The sequence below is a fragment of the Lepidothrix coronata genome, unplaced genomic scaffold, assembly GCF_001604755.1.
Source record: "Lepidothrix coronata isolate B3197 unplaced genomic scaffold, Lepidothrix_coronata-1.0 Scaffold143, whole genome shotgun sequence".
NCBI lineage: Eukaryota > Metazoa > Chordata > Aves > Passeriformes > Pipridae > Lepidothrix > Lepidothrix coronata.
This window is the reverse complement of record NW_016690323.1, coordinates 1,813,530-1,834,336: the sequence shown is the minus strand read 5'-3', so window position 1 is coordinate 1,834,336 and position 20,807 is coordinate 1,813,530. Positions and strand designations below refer to the sequence as shown.

General features: G+C 39.1%; 1 protein-coding gene across 4 annotated transcripts in view; it reads right to left on the bottom strand.

The window, feature by feature from the left end:
• The window catches only part of NAA16 (N(alpha)-acetyltransferase 16, NatA auxiliary subunit), a 64,088-nt gene that overhangs the window by 41,832 nt on the left and 1,449 nt on the right, over window positions 1-20,807 (bottom strand). For all 4 annotated transcript variants that reach the window (XR_001876888.1, XM_017827804.1, XM_017827802.1 and 1 more), the window contains exons 2-5: window positions 7,303-7,387; window positions 4,977-5,081; window positions 4,274-4,431; window positions 3,092-3,226 (exon numbers count right to left, since the gene is read on the bottom strand). Coding sequence is in view for 3 of the 4 variants with exons in the window: in XM_017827804.1 (XP_017683293.1) it covers window positions 3,092-3,226; window positions 4,274-4,431; window positions 4,977-5,081; window positions 7,303-7,387 (483 nt within the window). In the remaining variant the exon portion in view is untranslated. The remainder of the gene's footprint in view (window positions 1-3,091; window positions 3,227-4,273; window positions 4,432-4,976; window positions 5,082-7,302; window positions 7,388-20,807) is intronic.

Sequence of the window (20,807 nt, the reverse complement as noted above, 5' to 3'; positions counted from 1 at the left end):
CAATTTGTTAACCGACTTCCTTACACTACTCCACCTTCCCCGTCACGTGAGCTTCCTGTCTTTCTTCCCAAACCCAGCATCCAATCTGTACTGAAATCACCTAGGTTTTTTCAGGTTACAGTAACCAAAGAGAATATCTGCCCTTCACAGACAGCTTTTTCTCTAGTCCTCTTATCTTGCCGTATTGTTCTTTTAATTTTCTAACTTTTTTGACAACAGGCTCATCAGTAAGTCTTTATCTCTCAGTAATCCATGCTTTAGAGAAAATCCCTGCTTCTCAGAAATAAGGGTGTATTTCGCTTTCACCCATAAGCTTGCCCTGTGAGACAATTTTGCAATAAGCTAAGTCAATCTAACTGCAGCCTGGATCAACAAAGGCAGTTCACTTCCCTCTATTATTCCCCTTCCTCTTTCCCCTCTCACCTCATAGTTGTTCGGTTCAGCCAATCAATCCTTCAAAAGAGTGATTATTTTTCTGTCACTAACTTCCTGAACCAGCTCTCCACAAGTCAACCAGTGCTGCACAAGGAAGTGCAAGCACACAGGAAAAAGTCAAGATTGCTGGTTTTGGCAAGAGCTTGTAGCTAGATTACCTTCATTATTTTGTAATACTGCATCTTCAGATATTCACCCATAATCACTAAAACAACAGTTACTTCATTTTTTTTTCTTAGTTTTACTGCTTCACTTTGGCTGTTTTAATTCACACATGAATGGACACAGCTGTCTAAGTAATTCAAGTAAATAAATATGATCACTGTACATCACCATTATTTACCAATTACTATGACAGCAAGATTTTATATAGTATGTTACATTTCCTTCTCTATTCATTAACATGAACGGTAAACAGTACCAGGCTTAATACAGAATGCCATAAAACTCCTCAAAAACATCGGTTTGCTGAAGATTCCCACTTGCTATCCTTCAGTCTTTCAACCATCCTTTTAAACCTTGAACACCACCACCCTTTTATTACAGTTACATACAATATTCTATTAAGTCAGTCACAACTTCATCTATTGAGTTGAGTGCATAAAAAGTACAAAGCAAGAGGGCAGATTTGGGAAGTAAAGTAAGCAAGAAGTATAACGCCTGAAAGATCAGTGGAGTATCCTGGACTTAATTATTTTAACTGCAGAACTGAAATATCCAGACACCGAAAAACCAGTACATTAGGGGACTATAGTGGAAAAACCAAAGTGTGGCAAAATTGAGCTGTGGGTTTTCTTGGCCTCTCCTGACTGCTCTGGACCCAACACATTGATTCTCTCTTCCCTTATTTGGGGTTCTACATGGGCCTGCACTCATCAGGGAGCTGGCACAGCAAAGCACAAGATTATTTTCAAAAGAAATGAAACTAATGTTTTCATATGTATTTTTAGTGTTTTAGACAGTTAAGTTGATCACTTAACTGCCTCTACCAATCTAAAAAAGAGAGGAAATGCTTGACAGGACTAATTTTCTATAAAACGATGCTGTCCAACACATGTAGCATATTTCTGTCCTTCAATGCTTAAGCAGCTTTTCCACCACTTGCCTATGTCTGATATGATGCTAATCAACAATTAAACCAGCTCACTGTTCATGTATAAGCAATCTTCCTATTTATGGGAATTCCCAAATATCTCCAGTTTCATCAGAAAGCTGCATGACAGCTTGAGATCTTCTCAGGATTTCTTTGGTTTAGTGTGAGATTTGAGATTGTGGTAACTTGCACAGCACACTCAACTGATTTAAAATGTTCATCTATAGCAGATGGTATTTAAATCTGGCTTAGTCAATAGACTGAACAGTGTATTATGACTGCCCTCAAACAAGCATATTTAAACACAACCTTTGAGAAAAGACAACAACACTAACAGTATCACTTCCATTTTCTCCAAGGGGCCAATACCACTATTAAGCCCTCTTAGTCCTTGAAAGAACCTCAATTTCTCATACTACATTTGCAGTTTTTCCATCTATTATATATCCTAATTCGAACAGTCATTTTGACACTAAACTCAGATTGGGCTCTGCTGACTCATTTGAGAACCATGGCTTTTTGGTTGTCAACTGCTCATAATAGATGACCCAATTTTGATTTAAACTTACTGCTTTCAGTGTTTACTCAATACTGAAGTTACAGCTCTTCTGAAATATCAAGCTATATACACCTGGCTTGCAACATCCTTTGTTTGACTATGATACATGATTAAGACAAACACTAGCCTATTCTAGCAATTTATTTTCTTTCTTACAGTTAATCCAACATATAACAACTCAGAAAGGATATGTGGGTTTTTCAGAACAAAAATCTCAATCTATAGATCAGGTAATACCTCAGTATTTTTATAAAATGCTTCCAGGATGCCTCCCCAGCTGAATGCAGCTATAAACACATTTTTTTCTTTCCATGTTACAGAATAATCAACCCATTCACTCTGTTCTGCTAATTCAGACTTTATAGCTCTGCATTACCAGTAACACAACAAGGGAATAATCTCTCCCTTATAAAAGGTTACACTCAGTGACTTTAGTATTTGTACCATTTGATTTATTCTACATTCCAGTAACACCAAATCTGTTCAAAGTATTTTCAGCTATACTTTCATGTTGCTTTGAAACCAAGCACTGGTTTAAAGTGTATTATATACAGATGCATACAAACCAATGAAAGTTTTTCATATTCTTTGCAGAGCTATAACAGCATCCAGACTACGGTAAGAGAAAGGGCAAATGAGCACATCCAATATTAAACAGTATTTTCTGTAGTTTCATCTACTGTAAAGGGGCAGGATCATCACAGGTTTTCTTTACCTACAAGCCTCACAAACATTCAGTTACTCAGTTACTCCACGTGAGACTACTCCTGTATCTTCAACCCTAACAATCTATTGAAAGGGGGGAACAGTATTCCTGTATAATTTATATCAGCTGCTAACCCCCTGAAACCTTTCTGCTCAAAGCAGAAAGCTCCACAAATAAAAACCTGCTTCCTAATTCATAACTGATTTCTAATTATGAAGAAATAATTCCTCAGATTCTTTCTGATTACACACTGAATCACTTATACAAAAAGTGATCTTTCCACAACAGGAATTCTTACCTGCTGGGTTTTCCTAAACTCTTCAAGTAATTTTAAGGCCATATCATAATCTTTTAGTAAGTGGTATGCAATGGCATATCCAATCCAGGAAGCCCGTTGTGTGGGGCGTAGTTGAAGCAGCTGGTATCTTGTCTCCTTCAGTAAAGGAAAAGCAATTTTAAAACAAGATGTCTAAACAGAGTTACTACACATTCATCACAGTTTACCACCAGTACAGCTCGTATTTTAAAAGAACCTTTAAAAGCCCTAGGAAATTTTTTAAATTCTAACAGCATGAGGAAAAGCAACAAATTTCTGTCTTATAAATCTGGGGGATACATTCTAAATATAGGAGTCATGGCACAAAGCATAAACTGTTTGTTGGGACACAAAAGGTGTCATTTTCAAGAATAACTCTTAAGGGTCTAAATTATTTTCAGAAATAGAGCACTGAAATCTCAGAGAGCAGTTTCCATTAAAAAGCATGAGCTCACTGGCACTGAAAGAGCAGTCCCACTCTCCTCACACATGGCCTAGGCACATGGTCCTCATACTGCTGCAGCAGTTCTTAGAACCTCTTCCTGAGTCAAATCATATCCTTAAGTCAGCTATTCCCTTTTCCCTTTGCATTAGCAAATTCAACATCCTCAGTAGGGAGACCAACTAATGCCAAGCCCAGAGTCCAGTCTTCTACTTCCCATGAAACAGCCAAATCAGTTCAGCTATTCTGAAATTACTAACTCTGTTTTTAGACAAATATTAACATTTTAGTTATGATAATAAACAGCACTGGGATTCAAGAAATCAGTCATCATGGGCCAAGTTACCCACATACTCAGAAGAAACATGATAGTCTATTTCTCACAAAACCCACCTCAGCATACGCACCCAAAACACCCTTTGCACAGTAAGTACTCCTACTTGCTAATCTGTCTCATCCCTTTTTTCTTTTTGAGTGAAAAATGAGTTGAGAACTAGTTTTACAAGGTGATCCACAAATCAAATTTACAGAACAACTATTTTTATTGCTGTTCTCAACATTATCTGGAGCTCTGCTGCAATATGTTTTCATGCTTTCCTAAACAAAAGCTTAAAACACTTTTGAAACAGAAAAAAAGGAGCAACAATAAAAGACTTCATAATGAAAGAGAACAACAAGGGAAGGCTAACAGCAAAAAATAATAATTCAAAGAGAATACTTACTCTATATCCTTCTAAATCCCTCATTTGAATCTGCAACAGAGAAAGATCTCTCAAGATCTGTAGATTATCTTTATCTAGTTTGAGTGCATTCCGATAACACTTGATGGCTTCATCATATTTCTTATCTGAACGCTGCAAAAGACCATAGACGTGCCAACCTAATGCACATTAAGGAAGATACATTTACAATGTTCACAAAGTAACTGTCATGCATTTGTGTTACAGTCCAAACAACTTAACATCTTCCTTGAAAATCAGCACCCTGATAAATGCAGTTTGATTACTGCAGCCAGACTTAACTGACACATTTTAATATTAAATGCTTCCAAATAATTTGTTAAGTCACATTCACAAACCCCTGAGCATTGTTATACAAATTAAATTATCCAAACTCCACAAGACCATAAGAGTTATTGCTAGAGATTCATTGTTTAAAACATGCTACTGCAATTACAGCACAAATTCTTACTCACAGAAGTGTTTCATTCTAGCAATACAATTGGTGCACAAGTTCTACTTTTTCTCTCTTGCCTATCTATAACCTCAATTAGACTCCAGATTTTAGAGCGCTCCACTTTATTCATTGGCAAAGAGAAATCAGCATTTCTGTGCATCAGAAGTCTTTGTCACAATCTCAGCATCTCAGATTTCCATCAACAGTACGTCATAGCAAAAAGATCAGCTTTTGTACTGCAAAGGATACAGACATGACTCTTTACATCATTACGAAGTCCTTTACGAACAAATTCATACGCTTCTTCCTTCTTCCCTAAGCAGTTCAAGGTCAGTCCTTTCATTGCCAGCGTCTCTGTAAGAAGTAACATATACTTATGTTTCTTACTCCCCATATGTCAACTTCACAGTGAAGATATCCTTTGAAGTTGTTACACAGTGAAGTTCCCCATTAAAATATAAATTTAGATCAGGACAGCAGCCTAGCACAGCTGAAGACAGCTGGATGGAATAATTTCCTTTCTTGAAATGGGTCTTAAACAGACCACTGCAGAGCACCATACAGATGTGATGAACACAGACAACACAAACTTTTATTAATTTAAAAAAAAACATCTAATTGGCTTTAAGGGCGTTAACAATAAGCTGAAGCAAATTTAGAGAGCTTCTGAATGTGCGTTTAAGTTCCAGATAGGCAGACCAAGAAAAAAAAAAATCATTAGGCTGTGTCATACTGTAACGAACAAATCTGTCAGTCAGCTCCACTGTTACAGACTGCTTACAAAGCATTAGTTAAGGGAAGAGTATTTCCTGCTATCATATTTGGGATCTAAGAGACCTTCTCAATGTAACAGCATTTTTATCAACATTTTGAGAGGCACAAGATTTCAAATAATACATTGATATGACTACTGCTCTCCCTCTTCCCCCATTCTTCAAGGTAGACAGTGGGAAGCAAGTTGCATGTAATGCATGCATTATGCCTGACAGTTGTTCAAGATTCACATTTCAGTTTTTTTGTTAAATAAGAGATCACTTGTTTTGGCCCCTGCCAGAAGATTAGTCACCTTTTCATCACAGTACTCTGGTTTTCCTCCAACTGCAACCTTTGCCTCAGTATTAATGGCAACAGCCCATGATCTCAAGGTCAGCTATAACAGCAGTTTGAGGTTTTATTGATAGACCTGTTTAACACTTTTTCTGTAAAAATGCACCTAAAGTGAACGATGACCCAAAATGAGTCACGTGGGGCTTTTTTGTCCTCCATCCTGTAAGAACAGAGAAAGATAGAATGATATCTTCCAGACAATATCAAGAAGCTTAAAAAAGAATATCCCCACTGTGGGAAGAGGGCCAAGGTACTCCTGCCTTCCCACACCAAAGAGATAACTGCCCAGACACAGCAATCCATCTGTTTGCCACCTTCTCACTAAACTTTTGAAATTCCTAGTCTCTGAAGCTAAGTGTGACAACAGTGCAGCTTTCCATCAGATCATTTCACTGGCTTAGTTCTGCTTCAGCTGTTCATTCCAGGCTTTACTCCCAAGCTTCAAAGCCATTAGTGGCTCAGAGCCCAAGTAGTACATGGATTGCCAAGGCAGCTAGTTGTCCTGGAAAAGTTTGAGAGGCAGCAAGAGCAGGAAAGACAGATCTGCGTACAGAGATGTTACAAAAACACAAGTGCTAGTAGAGACGAACACATCAGGTCAGAGCTGGACAAAGCAATCTAGCTTTGAGGCATCAAAACTTTTATCTCTAGGGAATTAATGAAGACAAAGAAACAGCAGACATTGATGGAAGCATGAAAAGGACTAGTCAAACATTTTGCCAAGATTTGACAACATCAAATAGGAAAACAATTTTATTGATGCAGTACAGATACACTCAGTTTGGTTGCTTCAACATAAAAAACCCAAGAAAACTTCCCTGTATCAGAAGGAAAGACTGTCTGAACCCTGTAACAGAAACCTGTAATACAGTAAGACTAGAGAAGCTTACTGAGGATGTAAATAGAAGTAAGATTTTGCTGCCCTATTTCCCACAATACTTATCAGAACGGGATCTCCAGATTCTGTCTTCAGCTTCAAGTCTTAAGAGCAACAGTGTTACACTTAACTCTGCTCCTTATAAGTAGCACTTTGGTATGCAGCACAGGAAATTTAATATATGAACTTGAGAAAAAAAACCAGATTTTTAATTTATTGGCAGAACATCTTCATGCAGTATCCAAAAAAAGGCTGGGCTTGCCTTAAATAAGAACATAAGAAAAACCCACACTAGCATTCTGACCCAGAAACCTAGAAAGGTAACTTACTTGGAAGCTCCACTGAAGTGTGCTTCCACCATATATTTTGATCTTCAACATCCCACTGCTAGGAGTTTTTGACTGAGCTACAGTGGAAACTTGGTCTGAATACACAAAGACTGAAAATCCCGAGTAATTATTCAGTCATAAGGACAGAATCACACCCTGCAACAAGCTCCTTTCTTTCCTATTAGCATGAAATAGACTGATTACACATTTAAGCTCATGATAGGAGAAAAAAAAACAAAACAAATCCTGAGTCTGCAGTTACCTCCATGTTCAGCAAATTTTGGGTTAGAGAGGATCATCTTGCAGAACTTGAGTCCATTTTTGTACTGTTTTTGTTCGTAACATTTCTGTAAAAGAGGTGAAATACAATCACTGAAATGCGTTTAAAGCCAGAGTACCTTAACACACTATTACAAATGCAGCTGTTCATTCAGCAAGGTATGGGGATCAGATCACCAACAAGCTCTAGTCAAATATGGCCATTCATATCACGTTGCCTTTGTTCAGCACTCAGAACATGCAGCCAATATTCTACCTCACGGTCCACTTTTTAATTAAAAAAGCAGTAATTCCTTTTCAACAGAAATAAAGGGGAGTAGCAATGTCTACTTCGATTTAGAAATTCTTAAAACAGAGACACAAGTTAGAAATCTTGACTCAACAGGACTTTTGAGAAGATTTAAGTCTTAAAGAGTCTAGACACTCCTTTCAGCATCCAATTTCCCTGGCCTAGTCACCTCCCAGAGCAAGAAATAAGACAGAAGACTTTCCTAGTTGCCAATATAGACTTTGGGAAAGAAGAGAGCAAACTGAACTAGGATAGACCAATCATAACCTCTGAAATCTCCACATAGATATCAGGGTGGGAGAATTTATCAGGTTATTAAAAAAAATAAAATATCTAGTTTCTACCTAGCTGGAATAGTACAGCTAAGGGCTACTTTTATGTTTACTTAGAATACCATTTATCTAATTACTAGGTAAACTGGCAAACAATGTGGTTCAACTGTGGAAACATACAGAAGAAACAAAACACGTGAACCCAAGTCCCTTTTCTTCTTTAGAACTATATTATTTAAGTCAATAAGGTTCTAGTAATTTAAATCAATTACTGATCACTACAGTAGATCAATAAAACAAATTATTTAAATCAGTTAAAGGCAGGCTTGTATCAGCAAACATGACAATGATGTAAGGTCACTTAAGATTTTTAACTGCAGGAAAACCACCAAACCAGGCTTAGCTTGGCACCATTTTCAGTTAATAAGGAGCATTGTCCTGCTGTAATTTAGACAGCTATTCTCAGGAGAAACTATGTCATTGCAGTTATGTGCTTGAGTGTTTTAACAGTCTCTCATAGATCATTCCCACTCCATCAATCTTCCAGGACAGAGGTAAAATCTGTGTTAAATTAATACAGAGTGTAGTAACGCCTTTGCAGTCAGAACAGATCATTACATTGCTTTCTGGGTACAAGCAACAGAAACACGCCTCGGCTCGCTTTTGGGTAATCAGCTAAGGTGACAAAACAAGAGTCCTCCTCCAATCTGTGAGGGAGGGCTTAACTGCAGACAGTTTTTAAGTTCTTGTTGCCTGAAACTCAAGACACCTGCTGTTAACCATGACCAAGTGCAGACCAAATCATAGAATAATTCAGGTCAGCAGGAACCCTTGGAGGTCATCAAAATCACCTCTCAAAAAAAAAAAAAAACCAACAAAAAAAAAGAGAGCTAACTTTGATAGTACATCAGGTTGCTCTGCCTGACTGACTTACGGCAGGATGGCCAAAGGGTTCCCATTAAAGGCAAATAGTTATACTATGGGAATTAACATCTAAACAAAAGCAACAGAAGAGCTTTGAGATTTTTTTTAACTGAGAACTAGCTTCCACACCTTATCTGAAATAATGCCGGTTGTGGCAAAACTCGGAGTCCCTTCTAGGAGAAGGTCAAATTTTCCCATTCATCTACTTGCTTTGTTAACATAAGCTGCTTAATACAATTTTTTAAAGAATCCTAGGAAAATACCAAGAATGCTCCAACTATGCTTTCTAAACAGGTAAGCCTAAAAATAACAGAATAGTGAACATCGATCCACAATTCTGCAACTCTTGCAAGTTGAGTGGAACTCCAAATATACAGCAGTGCTTAACCAGAAGCTATTTGAGTCAAGTGTGCACTTAAAATAGATCCATTATCCTTGTTCTGACATTTTTATCCAATAGAATTCAGTTTCAGGCACTGAATTTAAGATAATTATAGACAAATGTGATTTTTGGAGAACAGACAAGATCACATTTTCCAAAGCCCAACAGATGAATGGGAGAGAGAAATTAATGCATTCCACATTGAGAGGAAGACTAAGTTTTTTTGGCTTGCTGGTAAGACAACCAGCATACTTTGTTTAGGTTGAGAAAAGACCTCTAAGATCATCAAGTCCAACCTTTAACCCAGTATTGCCAAGTTCACCACTAAACTATATCCCTAAAAGCCACATCTAACATGCCTTGTAAATACCTCCAGGGTTGGTGACTCAACCGCTTCCCTGGGCAGCCTCTTCCAATGCTGGAGAACCAATTCAAGTGAAGAAATTTTTCCTCATATCCAGTCAGCCTCCCTCAGTGCAATTTGAGGCCATATCTATTTTGTCCTGTCTCTTGTTACCTGGAGAAGAGGCTGATCTCCACTTTGCTACAGCCTCCTTTCAGGTAGCCGTAGAGAGTCATAAGGTCATCCCCAAGCCTCCTCTTCTTCAGGCTAAATAATCCTAGTTTCCTCAGCCTCATAAGAATATACTTGTACTCATAGTGCTTGTCAATAAACAGTTTAGCCCAAAACCAGACACAAAGCATTTCTTGACCACCTGCTTGTCAAAAGACAGTCTGACTACAGAAACATAAGGAGTATGAAATACAACTTTGTGCATTCCTGCTTATGGGTCAAGTCTTGCTGGTTAATCAAAAGGTGACTTACTAGCCCCAGTGCCTCCAAATACATATATGCACATGCATTTGGAAATAAGTTCTGTATTTATAACAATACATTAGCTTAAAAGTATACCAATACAAAAGGGCTTTGCTCAGCAATACAAATTATTTGTCTCTCCTCATATATACCTACACACACGCACACACTGAAAGGCTGACAGATTCAGTTACATGGAAAAGCTTTTAAAGCATCCAAACCTCATGAAGGGACTACTTTCAAACTTCTGTCTGTCAAAAAACTACAGATAAGCACACTATGCTCCACCCACAATTTGTTTACAGGAGACCAGACTTTGATGGTATATGATACTATCTCGTTTTGTAGTACAGATGGGCATTTCATAGATGACAAGCCTGATGTCTCCATACATGTTCTCAAGTCTTTTCAGTAATCAGGGCAAATGTAGCTAAAATGTATGTACTAGTATCTGTCTTTGGTTTACTAAAAGCTCAAGCTAATACGCTGGGTTGGCTTTTTTTTGTTGCTTGTATTTTTTACACTACCTTACCTGTTGTGCTTTATGTGATGCTCTCCATCACCCTTTTATAGCAATCATTTCCTGCTAAAACTAAAGCCAAATCATGAATGTTTACACACTTGAAACCTCAAAGGGAGATTTTGGCAAGGCCAAAGTGTTATCCAGAACTCTTGCTACCAGATGCTTCTGGAAGGATGTTACCTCCTCTGGCAAAAATCTCATAATTATTTATTTCCTTTTTCAACACCAACTCAAAGATATCATCTACGTGCAGACTTTGCCATACAATTAAGCTACATATAATTTTTGTACTTTCAGGAGAGTATCAAGTGCCTCTACAAAGATGTCAAATAGGAATTGCATCTAAGAAGTAACTATGACTGTAAAGGTAAAAAGTAATAGTAACAAGAATAAACCAGAAAAACTTTAGAAGAAACTAAAGAAGAAACTTTATTCCTGTATTACAGTGCTTTGCTGCTTCTACTTATTAAGGAACTGCCACTCACAAATTCTAATTTATTTTTTTGCATGATGTCATTTTTTTGAGGACATAAACACTTCCACCCTTAAAACAGACAAACCCCCCTTTCACTACTAAATATAAACAGAATCAGGGATCTGAATCACTCACTAACATTATTTATAAAACAGGACTTCACATATCACTATTCAATCACATGTTATTCACATGTACATTAAGTGTAACTGTTTATAACATCAGGTTAATAAAGGGATTCTTTTACGAACTACATCTCCCTAGACAAAGCATTTGCTACTTCGAAAAAGGCCTTGCATTTAGAGAACAGCTACGTGTTTCACGTACTGAAGCCATAGTTTAAAACACAGTTTGGCAATTTTGTGGCTGAAGAACATCTCATTATGGTCCTCAGATATTAACACACTTTTGAGAAGTCCTCTAACAAAAAAAAAATCTCAACTAGCTACTCAGAGACTGCAGCAACCAACTCCCTTCCTCACTTCATGGCCCCGAATGTACTAAAATGACATTTCATAAATCATTTTCACGTGAAGGCTGGATAAAAGGTAGTATCCCATTCAAAGATTGAGGACAGCTATGACATCAAACCAAATAGCAGTGTTAAACACAGCACTCAGGCTTCCTTGATGAACTTAAATGTTTTACTAATTTTAAATTATTTAAGATGGTCTGTGACTAACACAGCTGCACTGAAGAGGGTCAATCCAAACTTTCCACTGACTTGTCTCGTGGTGAGCAAGTGTAAAGGGGGCTTATAAGAAAGATAGGGACAACTTTTTAACAGGGCCTCTTGTGACAGGACAAGGGGTGATGTTTCTACACTAAAAGACAGTCAATTCAGACAATACGTAAGAAAGAAATATTTTACAATATGGATCGTGAAACACTGGAACAGGTTGTCCAGAGGAGTTACACATGTCTCCTCCCTATAAACATTCAAGGAGCTTTCAGCAACCTGATTTAGTTAAACATGTCACTGTTTATGGCAGAGGGGTTGAACCAGATGGCCTTGAAAGGTCCATTCCAAACCAATGTACAATTTCTTTAAAAACAATACCACAAATTAAAAATTGGTTTTGCTGTCTCCTGACAAGAACTTATCAAACACAAAATCCAAACCACTGCCAACACTTTAAAACTATTCTCAGATCCTCCTGTACAGCTCACATTCTATTCATATAGGTCTGCACATGAATAGGCTGCCTTGCCAGAAATGTGCTGCAACATCAGAACCAGCAGTGTGAAAAGTAGGACTTTCAACTAGTTTAACTGTTTTTTACATAGCTGAATAAATACAGCTTCAAGCTTTATTAGAAGAATATAGAATAGGAATATTAGGTCAGAAAAGACTTCTAAATCACCAAGTCAAACTGCCAAGTCCACCAACCGTGTCTCTAAATGACACATCTACATGCCTTGTAAGTACCTCCAGGGTTGGTGACTCAACCACTTCCCTGGGCAGCCTCTTCCAATGCAAAATAACCCTTTCAGTGAATAAAGTTTTCCTCATATCCAATATAAACTTTCCCTGGTGTATCTTGAGGCCATTTCCCCTCGTCACATCACTTATTACCTGGGAGAAAAGACAACCTATGTTTTTCACAGCAGCTAATAAAATTAGTTGTCCAAGTACCTTTGTTAGATTTCAGGCAAAACTCACTACATACTGTTTCTATGCTAATAAATAATAATTACTAAATTATTCACCAATTTGACCGCAAGGTCTGACAGTAAATTTTTTGAATTATATACGGTAAGGTTCTGAAAGAGTTTGGCATCCATGTTGGAAATGCTTCTCATATCACAAAATATATGGATACTATGTAATACTGATACAGGAAAAGAAAGCATCATAATAACCACTAACGTCCAGAGACAGACTAGGGACCTCTGCATGAGGTTTCCCAAACAGCAATCCTCTCCACACTGATTTCAGTTCACAGATGTTTCAGAGAATGAAAAACAAAAACAACTATCAGCTGGAAGGGGCTTCAGCTCATGGAGGCCAAAAAAGCCCTCCCACAGCATCTTAGACTTGTAGTCCCAGGACAACACTTCCAGCGTAACAACATGTTCTTCCACCCATTTCCCATGCCTGGGCTGGTTTAAAAGTAAATCGGCAGGAGAAATGAACCCAACTCGAGAGATTACAAGACAGAGTTACAATTTACTAAAAAGAGTAAAATATATACAATTATACAGAGAAAACTTGGTTTAAACCCCCAAAGACAGATGGATAACCCAGCACCTAGGGACAAGAACAGAACAATGTTTCTTAGCCCCCATGCTGAAAACCACATGGCCCCCCTGTATTGTTGGGGATGTTACATTTACAGGGTTTAGGAGGATTCACAGAGTAACCAATTAGAAGCCTCAAGGGGCTTACAGGAACACCTAATCACAGGAAGGGGTTAGCAAGGTCCAATGAGAAACACCTCAGGACATTCCTGAGATAACACTACCGTGGGGGGTGTTGGGAAGAAGAGGCATGTGTTTGCAAAGAGACCACAAAAAGCCATTTTAAGACATGTTTAAACAACAGTTTTTCCATATAATGCAGATTTAGTGCTACACCCCTGGGTGCAGAGTAAAAGGAAAGGAAAACCTGTTGGTTCAGATGATGGTCGCAGTTCTCTTGAGGTAATGATTGCAGTCCTGTCGAGAGTCACGGTCACATTCCTGTCAGAGTTTTGGTCCTTGTCTTGATCCGACGAGTGGTACCAGAAGTCCCAAACCTCAAAGTTTATATATGCTCAAATTCAGGTGGGAATGCCCAGGACAGGGAGTTTCAGTATGGGTGATTTAACTCTGTGAGTCATGGGATATTTTTGGAATCTTTGGCGGTCTAGGTCTTGCAGCTGCCTGTAATGCCAGTCCAGTATGGCCCATTAGCAGAGATGACCCCTCAGGCTGGGTGGGAAGGTGCAATGCCTCCCTGGAGGGGAGTTATCTCAGCTGAGTCAGTGGTGTGAAGACAAAGAAACATTCCCCTGCCTCACAGTGGTTTTTAACACCCAGCTTGTAGCCTGAGGTGTCAGGGGTGCCCTGGGCAGCCGCTACAATCCATCCATTTATTAACAGTCCATGAGAAATTACATAGAGGGTGCAGAATATACAGTTTTGGTTATAGTCACACAAGGATAAACTGGTCCCAACCCCTGTAACTAGGACAATGCCCTACAGGTATATTACACATGCACAGACCCCCCTACAGTCTTCTGATAAGAGCAGTTAACCTTATCAGTTGAAATAAAAAGAGGAAAGCAACTTAGATACATCCTTTCTCACTTCAATTCTCAAAATGGACAGGCCGCATCGTTCTTCCCCAGACCCAGGGACTTAGCAATGCAGAACGGTGCTGAGTCACATCACAGACAGTGGTGTACAAACAGAATAAGCTGCCAGCATTATACAGTGGTAACATTTTCATCAAAGTACTAATGTCACAGTAATATCTAAGCTTTCATTATCATGATTCTCTGTATACAACAGAATTGTTTCCTTTAACCAGCTTTTCCCAATTATTTAAGCTCAAATCTACAGAAAACACAAAAACACCACCACCTGCACTATGTACAGTAACAGTTGTAATCACTGCTGTCTGTATTCTTTATTATCGGCAGAATAAAACTGATGTATTTATTATTTGAAAGAACATGTATGATAAGAGAATGTTGTTTCAATATTTACTATCATAGACATCTTTAAAAGCCCTATAAACTATACCTCTTTTAAAAGGGGAAGCTATGATCAATAAGCTTGCCCTAAATTAAGACCTAGCCTAATTTCGTGCTGTGCACACACTCAATACTACTTGAATCCCTAGAATATCCTTTGCTTCAAAAGGGCAGAAACAAGAGAACATAGAGCAGAAAGAGCTCTGAGAAGTAGTTAGCATCTGTAACTTTGTCACTACTTGAGGCAGTAGAGTTCTCTACAGTTCATGAACATGCATGTGCCTCTGCAAAGCATAACAGCAACATCAGAAACTAGACCCTGTCACATATTTTTCATTAGTTTTCAATCTGCACTTGGTGTAGAAATACTGGAGAGACCAATCTGCCACATTTCCTGGGATGAACTGCAATTTGCCTAGCAAGAACTCAGACCAAGCAGGTGGCTCCACAAGCTAGTGGAACTGCATCTGTGAGCAGTTAAGTAAATTAAACCATGAACATCAGCACTGTTTTGTGGGACTTGATACATACACACAAAAATAAACATAGGGCTTTAAAAGTTATGCTTTTATTTAGACATCTTAAAGCAAGTTCAAGACAATTACCAGTGTAAACTTCCAATTTTATCTCAACATCCCATACTCAATTACACAGTGATTCAGACAAAAAGTTGCATGAATTATACAGATTTGTCCAGAAAGATCAGACCCACCTGGTAAGATACAAGTGCTGGATGCATAAACAGACCCTTATGAGTAAGAAGTGCATTGCTGCAGTTCTTACAGAATGTTCAGCCTCCAGCTATTTGTATCTCACCAACCCTCCAAGCCAAAGGGTGTACCTTTCAATCATGGCTGGGCTTTGCGAACGAAGATTTGGGAAGGGCTCTACCCATGTTTGTTGCAAGCACGTTGGTGGCTAAAGAGGCCAATACGAGATAGACATGTCCGGTTGCAAAAGGCACAGCAGAAAGACTCCTTAGGTGGTATATTCTGCAAGGCACGATTCTTTCTGCGTTGTCTTTTCTCCTCAAGAGTGATCCTGTGTGCGTTCTCAAAAGCATCAGCTGCGTTATAGATGGTGTGTCTCCAGACCTCCCGACTGGAGGCCAGAGTAGACCAGTTATGTTGGTCAACATGGCAAAGGCTGAGATGTTGTTTCAGGGAGTCCTTGTATCTCCTCTTCGGGGCTCCTCTCTTGCGGCAGCCAGTGGCAAGTTCACCATAAAGCAGGATCTTAGGGAGGCAGTGGTCCTTCATCCTTTACACACACAAAAAAAGCAGTTGCCCACACACATCCCCTATGGCATCCAAACCTCGTCTTAGCTAATACATCATGCAGCAAAGGGTTCCACAGTATAACTATCTTTTTGGTAAGAACTTTTTGTTAGAGCCTGCTACTCTGCAGCCACTATTTCTACCAAAATAAAAAGTAAGCACGATAGCTTGAACATAGGCAAGACTCTCCTTAGCTTCTTGTCATAGTTTGAGATTGCCCCCCCTGGGAGCCGGGGGGCCTAGAGGTGATTGGGTGCCAGGGCAGTTTTCCCCGGAGGGCCAACCACCGCTCATCTTGTTCACTCCTGCTGAAAAATCATATATACACAACGAGTGGAAGTTGTTGGCAATTGGTCTGTCTGGCTGCTGTTGTGTCTGCTGCTGTGTGTGTGTGTGAGTGTGAGAGAAGGCCGGGGTGGCAGGGCCCCTTTTCTTTCTGCTCCGGGGGCAAGGGGGGCCCTGCGGCCCACAACTCTGCCTAAGCCAGGGTTGGAGGCATCATTGGAGTGAGTGTGTTTGTTGTGAGGAAAGAGACTCACAACATAAGGTAAGTGGGAGAGAGAGAGGCAGGCCTTGCAGCCAAGCCTTCTTTCCCCCCACACCTTTTGCAGCTAGACTGCAGAGGGGGCTTCTTTTTTTCCTCTCACTGTAAAGTGGAGGAGAGGCTCAGCATTGGAGCAGAGCCAAGTGGACAGGCTGAATGCAGCCCGGTGCCAGGGAGATAACCCCAGGCAAAATTGGAGATGGACCAGAGAGAGGCCCGGAGGATGTCCTCGCAGTGATTTAAACGGAGGGCAACCAAAAACTCGGAGGAGGAATGAAGATTCCAGGATGCCTATGTATGATAAGCTGACTGAACTACAGCAGCATGGAACCGAAGTATGAGAGAGAGAATCACAGCAGAGATGGCACGGAACCAAGGAGGACGGACTCAGAGCTATCTTCTTGGACTTCGTGAGGAAGAAAAGACTTCAGCAAACAGCTGGAGGTTGGTGGGCGAACCTGAACACTCCCATGAGAGACAGACTGGGTACCTATCAGCCCTGAAGGGCTTTTTCCTGGACTGAATTGAAGGAGAAGCTTAAAAGGACTGATAGAAGTGTATAATATTATATATATAGTTGCTTTTAGCTTGTACAGTATTTATTGTGTAGAATAAATGTATATATATTTCCCCTTTCCCCTATAGAAGCCTCTTGCCTGAAAGTTTCTCTTCAGTGTTGAGATAAAACTATGGGAAGGGGTGGGGGAAGCCTGGAAATTGGACTTTGGATTTTTGTGGTGGCTCAAACCACCACACTTCTCCAGATTGCTCATAACTTCTGCATCTTCTGTTCTTCTGTTTGGTAATTTCATACTTGCCTCCTTCTTCTCAGGAGGCTTGGGGGCAGGACCAGGGGAAAGAGCAAAGCACACAAACACTGCAAATGTACACTTGCAACGTACTGGAGTAGTGGCATAACAGCGTTTTTCTTTTCCCAGGATTCAATGATTTTCAACTACTGCACAAGAAAACTGTTTTAACAGAACCTCAAATATCCCTAAAACTGCAAATCTTAGAGGCAATCCATCTTACAGCCCACAGAAGGTCTGCATTAAATTGGGATTTCCAAATTTACAACCAGTTTTACTTGTTATGACTCAACTTAAAATGTGAAGTACTTCTGCATGTTTGCAGGTGGCCTTCACTTTTTGTGCATTGAATAGTTCAGCACAACCGAACTCTTCTTGCTATTCAGTGCTATAACCACCACCAATTAGGAAAAATATCCAGCACAAGGGGAATTAACTGTGAAAAATTACCATCTTTTAAAGGAAAATTCCTGTATGAAAGTCCAGAGTGAAGAAACAACCAGCATCACTCCATAGAAGCCTGCTTTATGAGCCTTTCATGATGACCTTCACAAACTCCTTTTGAAAAATTAAAACAGGAATATTTACTTAGGATAAAGTCTTCTCCAGATCAGACTCTCTCAAATTACTGACAAATGTGTAGTCTCATCTTCCCTTATGAAAGTCTTACTAACTATAATCATTAGTCTGTTACCTATCCTCCACAACTCTGTCATATTAGAAGAATGCAGCTGGTCAGGCATCCTCACCACCTCTCTTGAAAGTCCATATCAAGGAAATGGCCTGCACTCTTCCTAGGCTGCCTGTCCTTAGCAGCACAAGAAGCAACCACACCACTAATCAGTCTTATAAGTTACACCAAGAAGACTTTACCTGACTGCTCCACACTCCTCTCTGTAAATGACTTCAATGACTTCAATGACTTCAAACACCCACTACTCCTGTGGTGGATTACAATGGCTACCTCAGATATGTTATTCATCTCATCTGGGAGGCACTAATTAGCATAACAACATACCTTCACAATTATTGAGTTTAATAGTTCCGTAACTCCCCCACATCATTACTAGGAGACTGATTATTTGCATGCTTATAATCCATTATTATTTAATTAAATAAAAGCTTAAAAAAAGCTCTTAGAATTCTACAAATAAGAACTAATTTAATTAACTTCTACAAACACTTGTATATTTATATTTTATCAAAGAATAAATTTCATAAGATTATTGAAGAAGTTGCGGAACAAAAAGGACACTAAGTTAAACAACTCCTCAGATAGGGCACTTTAAATAACTGCTAAGATGTCCTCACTCCAGAAAATGGAAATTACGTGACTGAGTGAACTGTGCAGCAACAAGTCACTGCTGCAAAGGGATATACTTGTGAACTTTTTGTGTTTTATTACTTCAAGTCAACTGCAATTAAAACAGCAAACCTTATTTGATGCAACAACAATAAGTGGAATTCACTAAGAAATCAAAGGATTAGTTATTTACAGTCATGATACTATCCTCAGTTATTAGACATGAAACAAACATCAGGTAAGACCTTATACTGTGTGTTACCTGGGGACACCAACAGTTACTAGAAGACACTAAGCATTCCTTAAAAATAGAAACAATTTGGCAAGTGAGCCAAGAAAGTACTACAAGAAACCCAAGGCTTTTCCCTAAAGCACTTATAAAGACTACTAACTGTACTCTATCCAGACAGAGCTGATTTGATTCCATAAAGCCAATGTTTAAACTAACTCTAAGATTAGACACAGTTTACAATCTGGATTCTAGGGTGAAGGGGGGAAAAAAAAAATCAAAGCAGCTTAAATGGAAACATACTCTCAAGGCAAGCTCACAAATCTATTTTAAATACAAAAAACAGAAGATCTGCCTAAGCTTACTAGAAGTAAACACCCAATACACATTACCAAACTTCAACCTTAACAAGAAACATTTCTAAGTTACCATGAGTGTGTGTTTTGGATTGCACCTGCCCCATTAACTAAGAAAATCACCTGAGCTGAAGTCTGATTTTAGATGGCAAGAAACACACCAGCATTCCTGTATTAATTCTTGTTTATGATGCCTTTCTCTTTCCATGACAGGGGAGCAATACTTCAAATACTTCATCCATGCTTTCTCTGAGACTGAGAAGTGGAAGATAAAAGCTTGAAGCTGCTCAGCCCCTTCATCCTGAACAACATCACACCTGCAAGCACCAGCAGATCTTCCAAGGCAAGAGCAACTAGTCTGAGAAAAAGTCTCTGCAGAAGAGTCTTAGTCCAAGCCTAAGAAACAAAACAGACTTGGAAGTCAGGACAGCAAAAGAAATGAGCTCTAGGACTACCTTACAATACCCCTGAGCAAACAGAACTATTACCTATGCTACAGTTGCTATTACTTCCCTAATCACCCAACTGCTAGTTTTAAGTCAGCTTCTTCAAGCACTGCCAAGCATGCATGCACACAAACTGATGTGGCTTCGAGACTATTTACTCAGCTTCTTGAGCAGACTTCACAGCTTCCTCTGAACTCCAAGAGGCCACAACACTCAGGGCAGCTCAGTCAGCTTGGTTGTGGGCATCTTGTTCAGACCGTTGATAACCTGTCTCATATGTTACATACACACACCATGTCACTCACTCTGAAGTATTTCTAATGCTCTCCAAATGAGTTTCCCATTTCACAACTGCTAATTCTCTGCAGAGCATTCATAAAAATACTTAAGTCTTAAAATATGAGTACAGTTTCCTTGCATCTGTTCCATTTCATTAAATCACTACATGCTTGTAAGGTCTTATTATACAGCCGCCCACATAATCCCCCAAAATGCCCCCAACTTTTGAAATTACTAGGGATGCTATGGGCATTTTAAGTATTCTGGCAGTGCCAAAGTAAGCAAGAGCTGGATCAGTTAAAGAGCCTTTAACACCACAAGCTATACTACTACATTAAAATACTGAGACATGTCAAGCAGCCAAAGGGTTCTCTTTTTACTGTGTAGACATTAACATTCCAGAAAGAGAGTGCATCATGAAAGAGAGCTAGCTAGAAAAAAAGTAATAAGAAATTAAGTTTCAAGAAGCAACAATATATGAAGAGCTAAGCCAACAGTTTTGTGATTAACACTTTAGGAACTGTGATTTGACACTACACAGCACCACCTAAAGCCTTCTGAAAGCTTTGAAAAGAAAGTAAATCTCTGTATCCACTGAAGTTTTATGCATCCCTCTTGTCCTTGCCTAAGCACTAAATCACAAGTTTTATCCACTGCTTAATAAAAAAAAACCTCCATCTAAAATATGATCTCCCAAAAAGCTCTTCAGTTGAAAAAACTTTAGAAGTGACTGCTACTGTGAACTTGTTTGCTACTAGTGAGAATAATCACTTAACTGTTCTAATATTAGTCATTTATTTTTAGCAGAGAGAAAGAGGAGTGCTAGAATGACTTACTAAGATGCATACCATAACCATGCAGTAGGCAACAAATCCCCATTAAG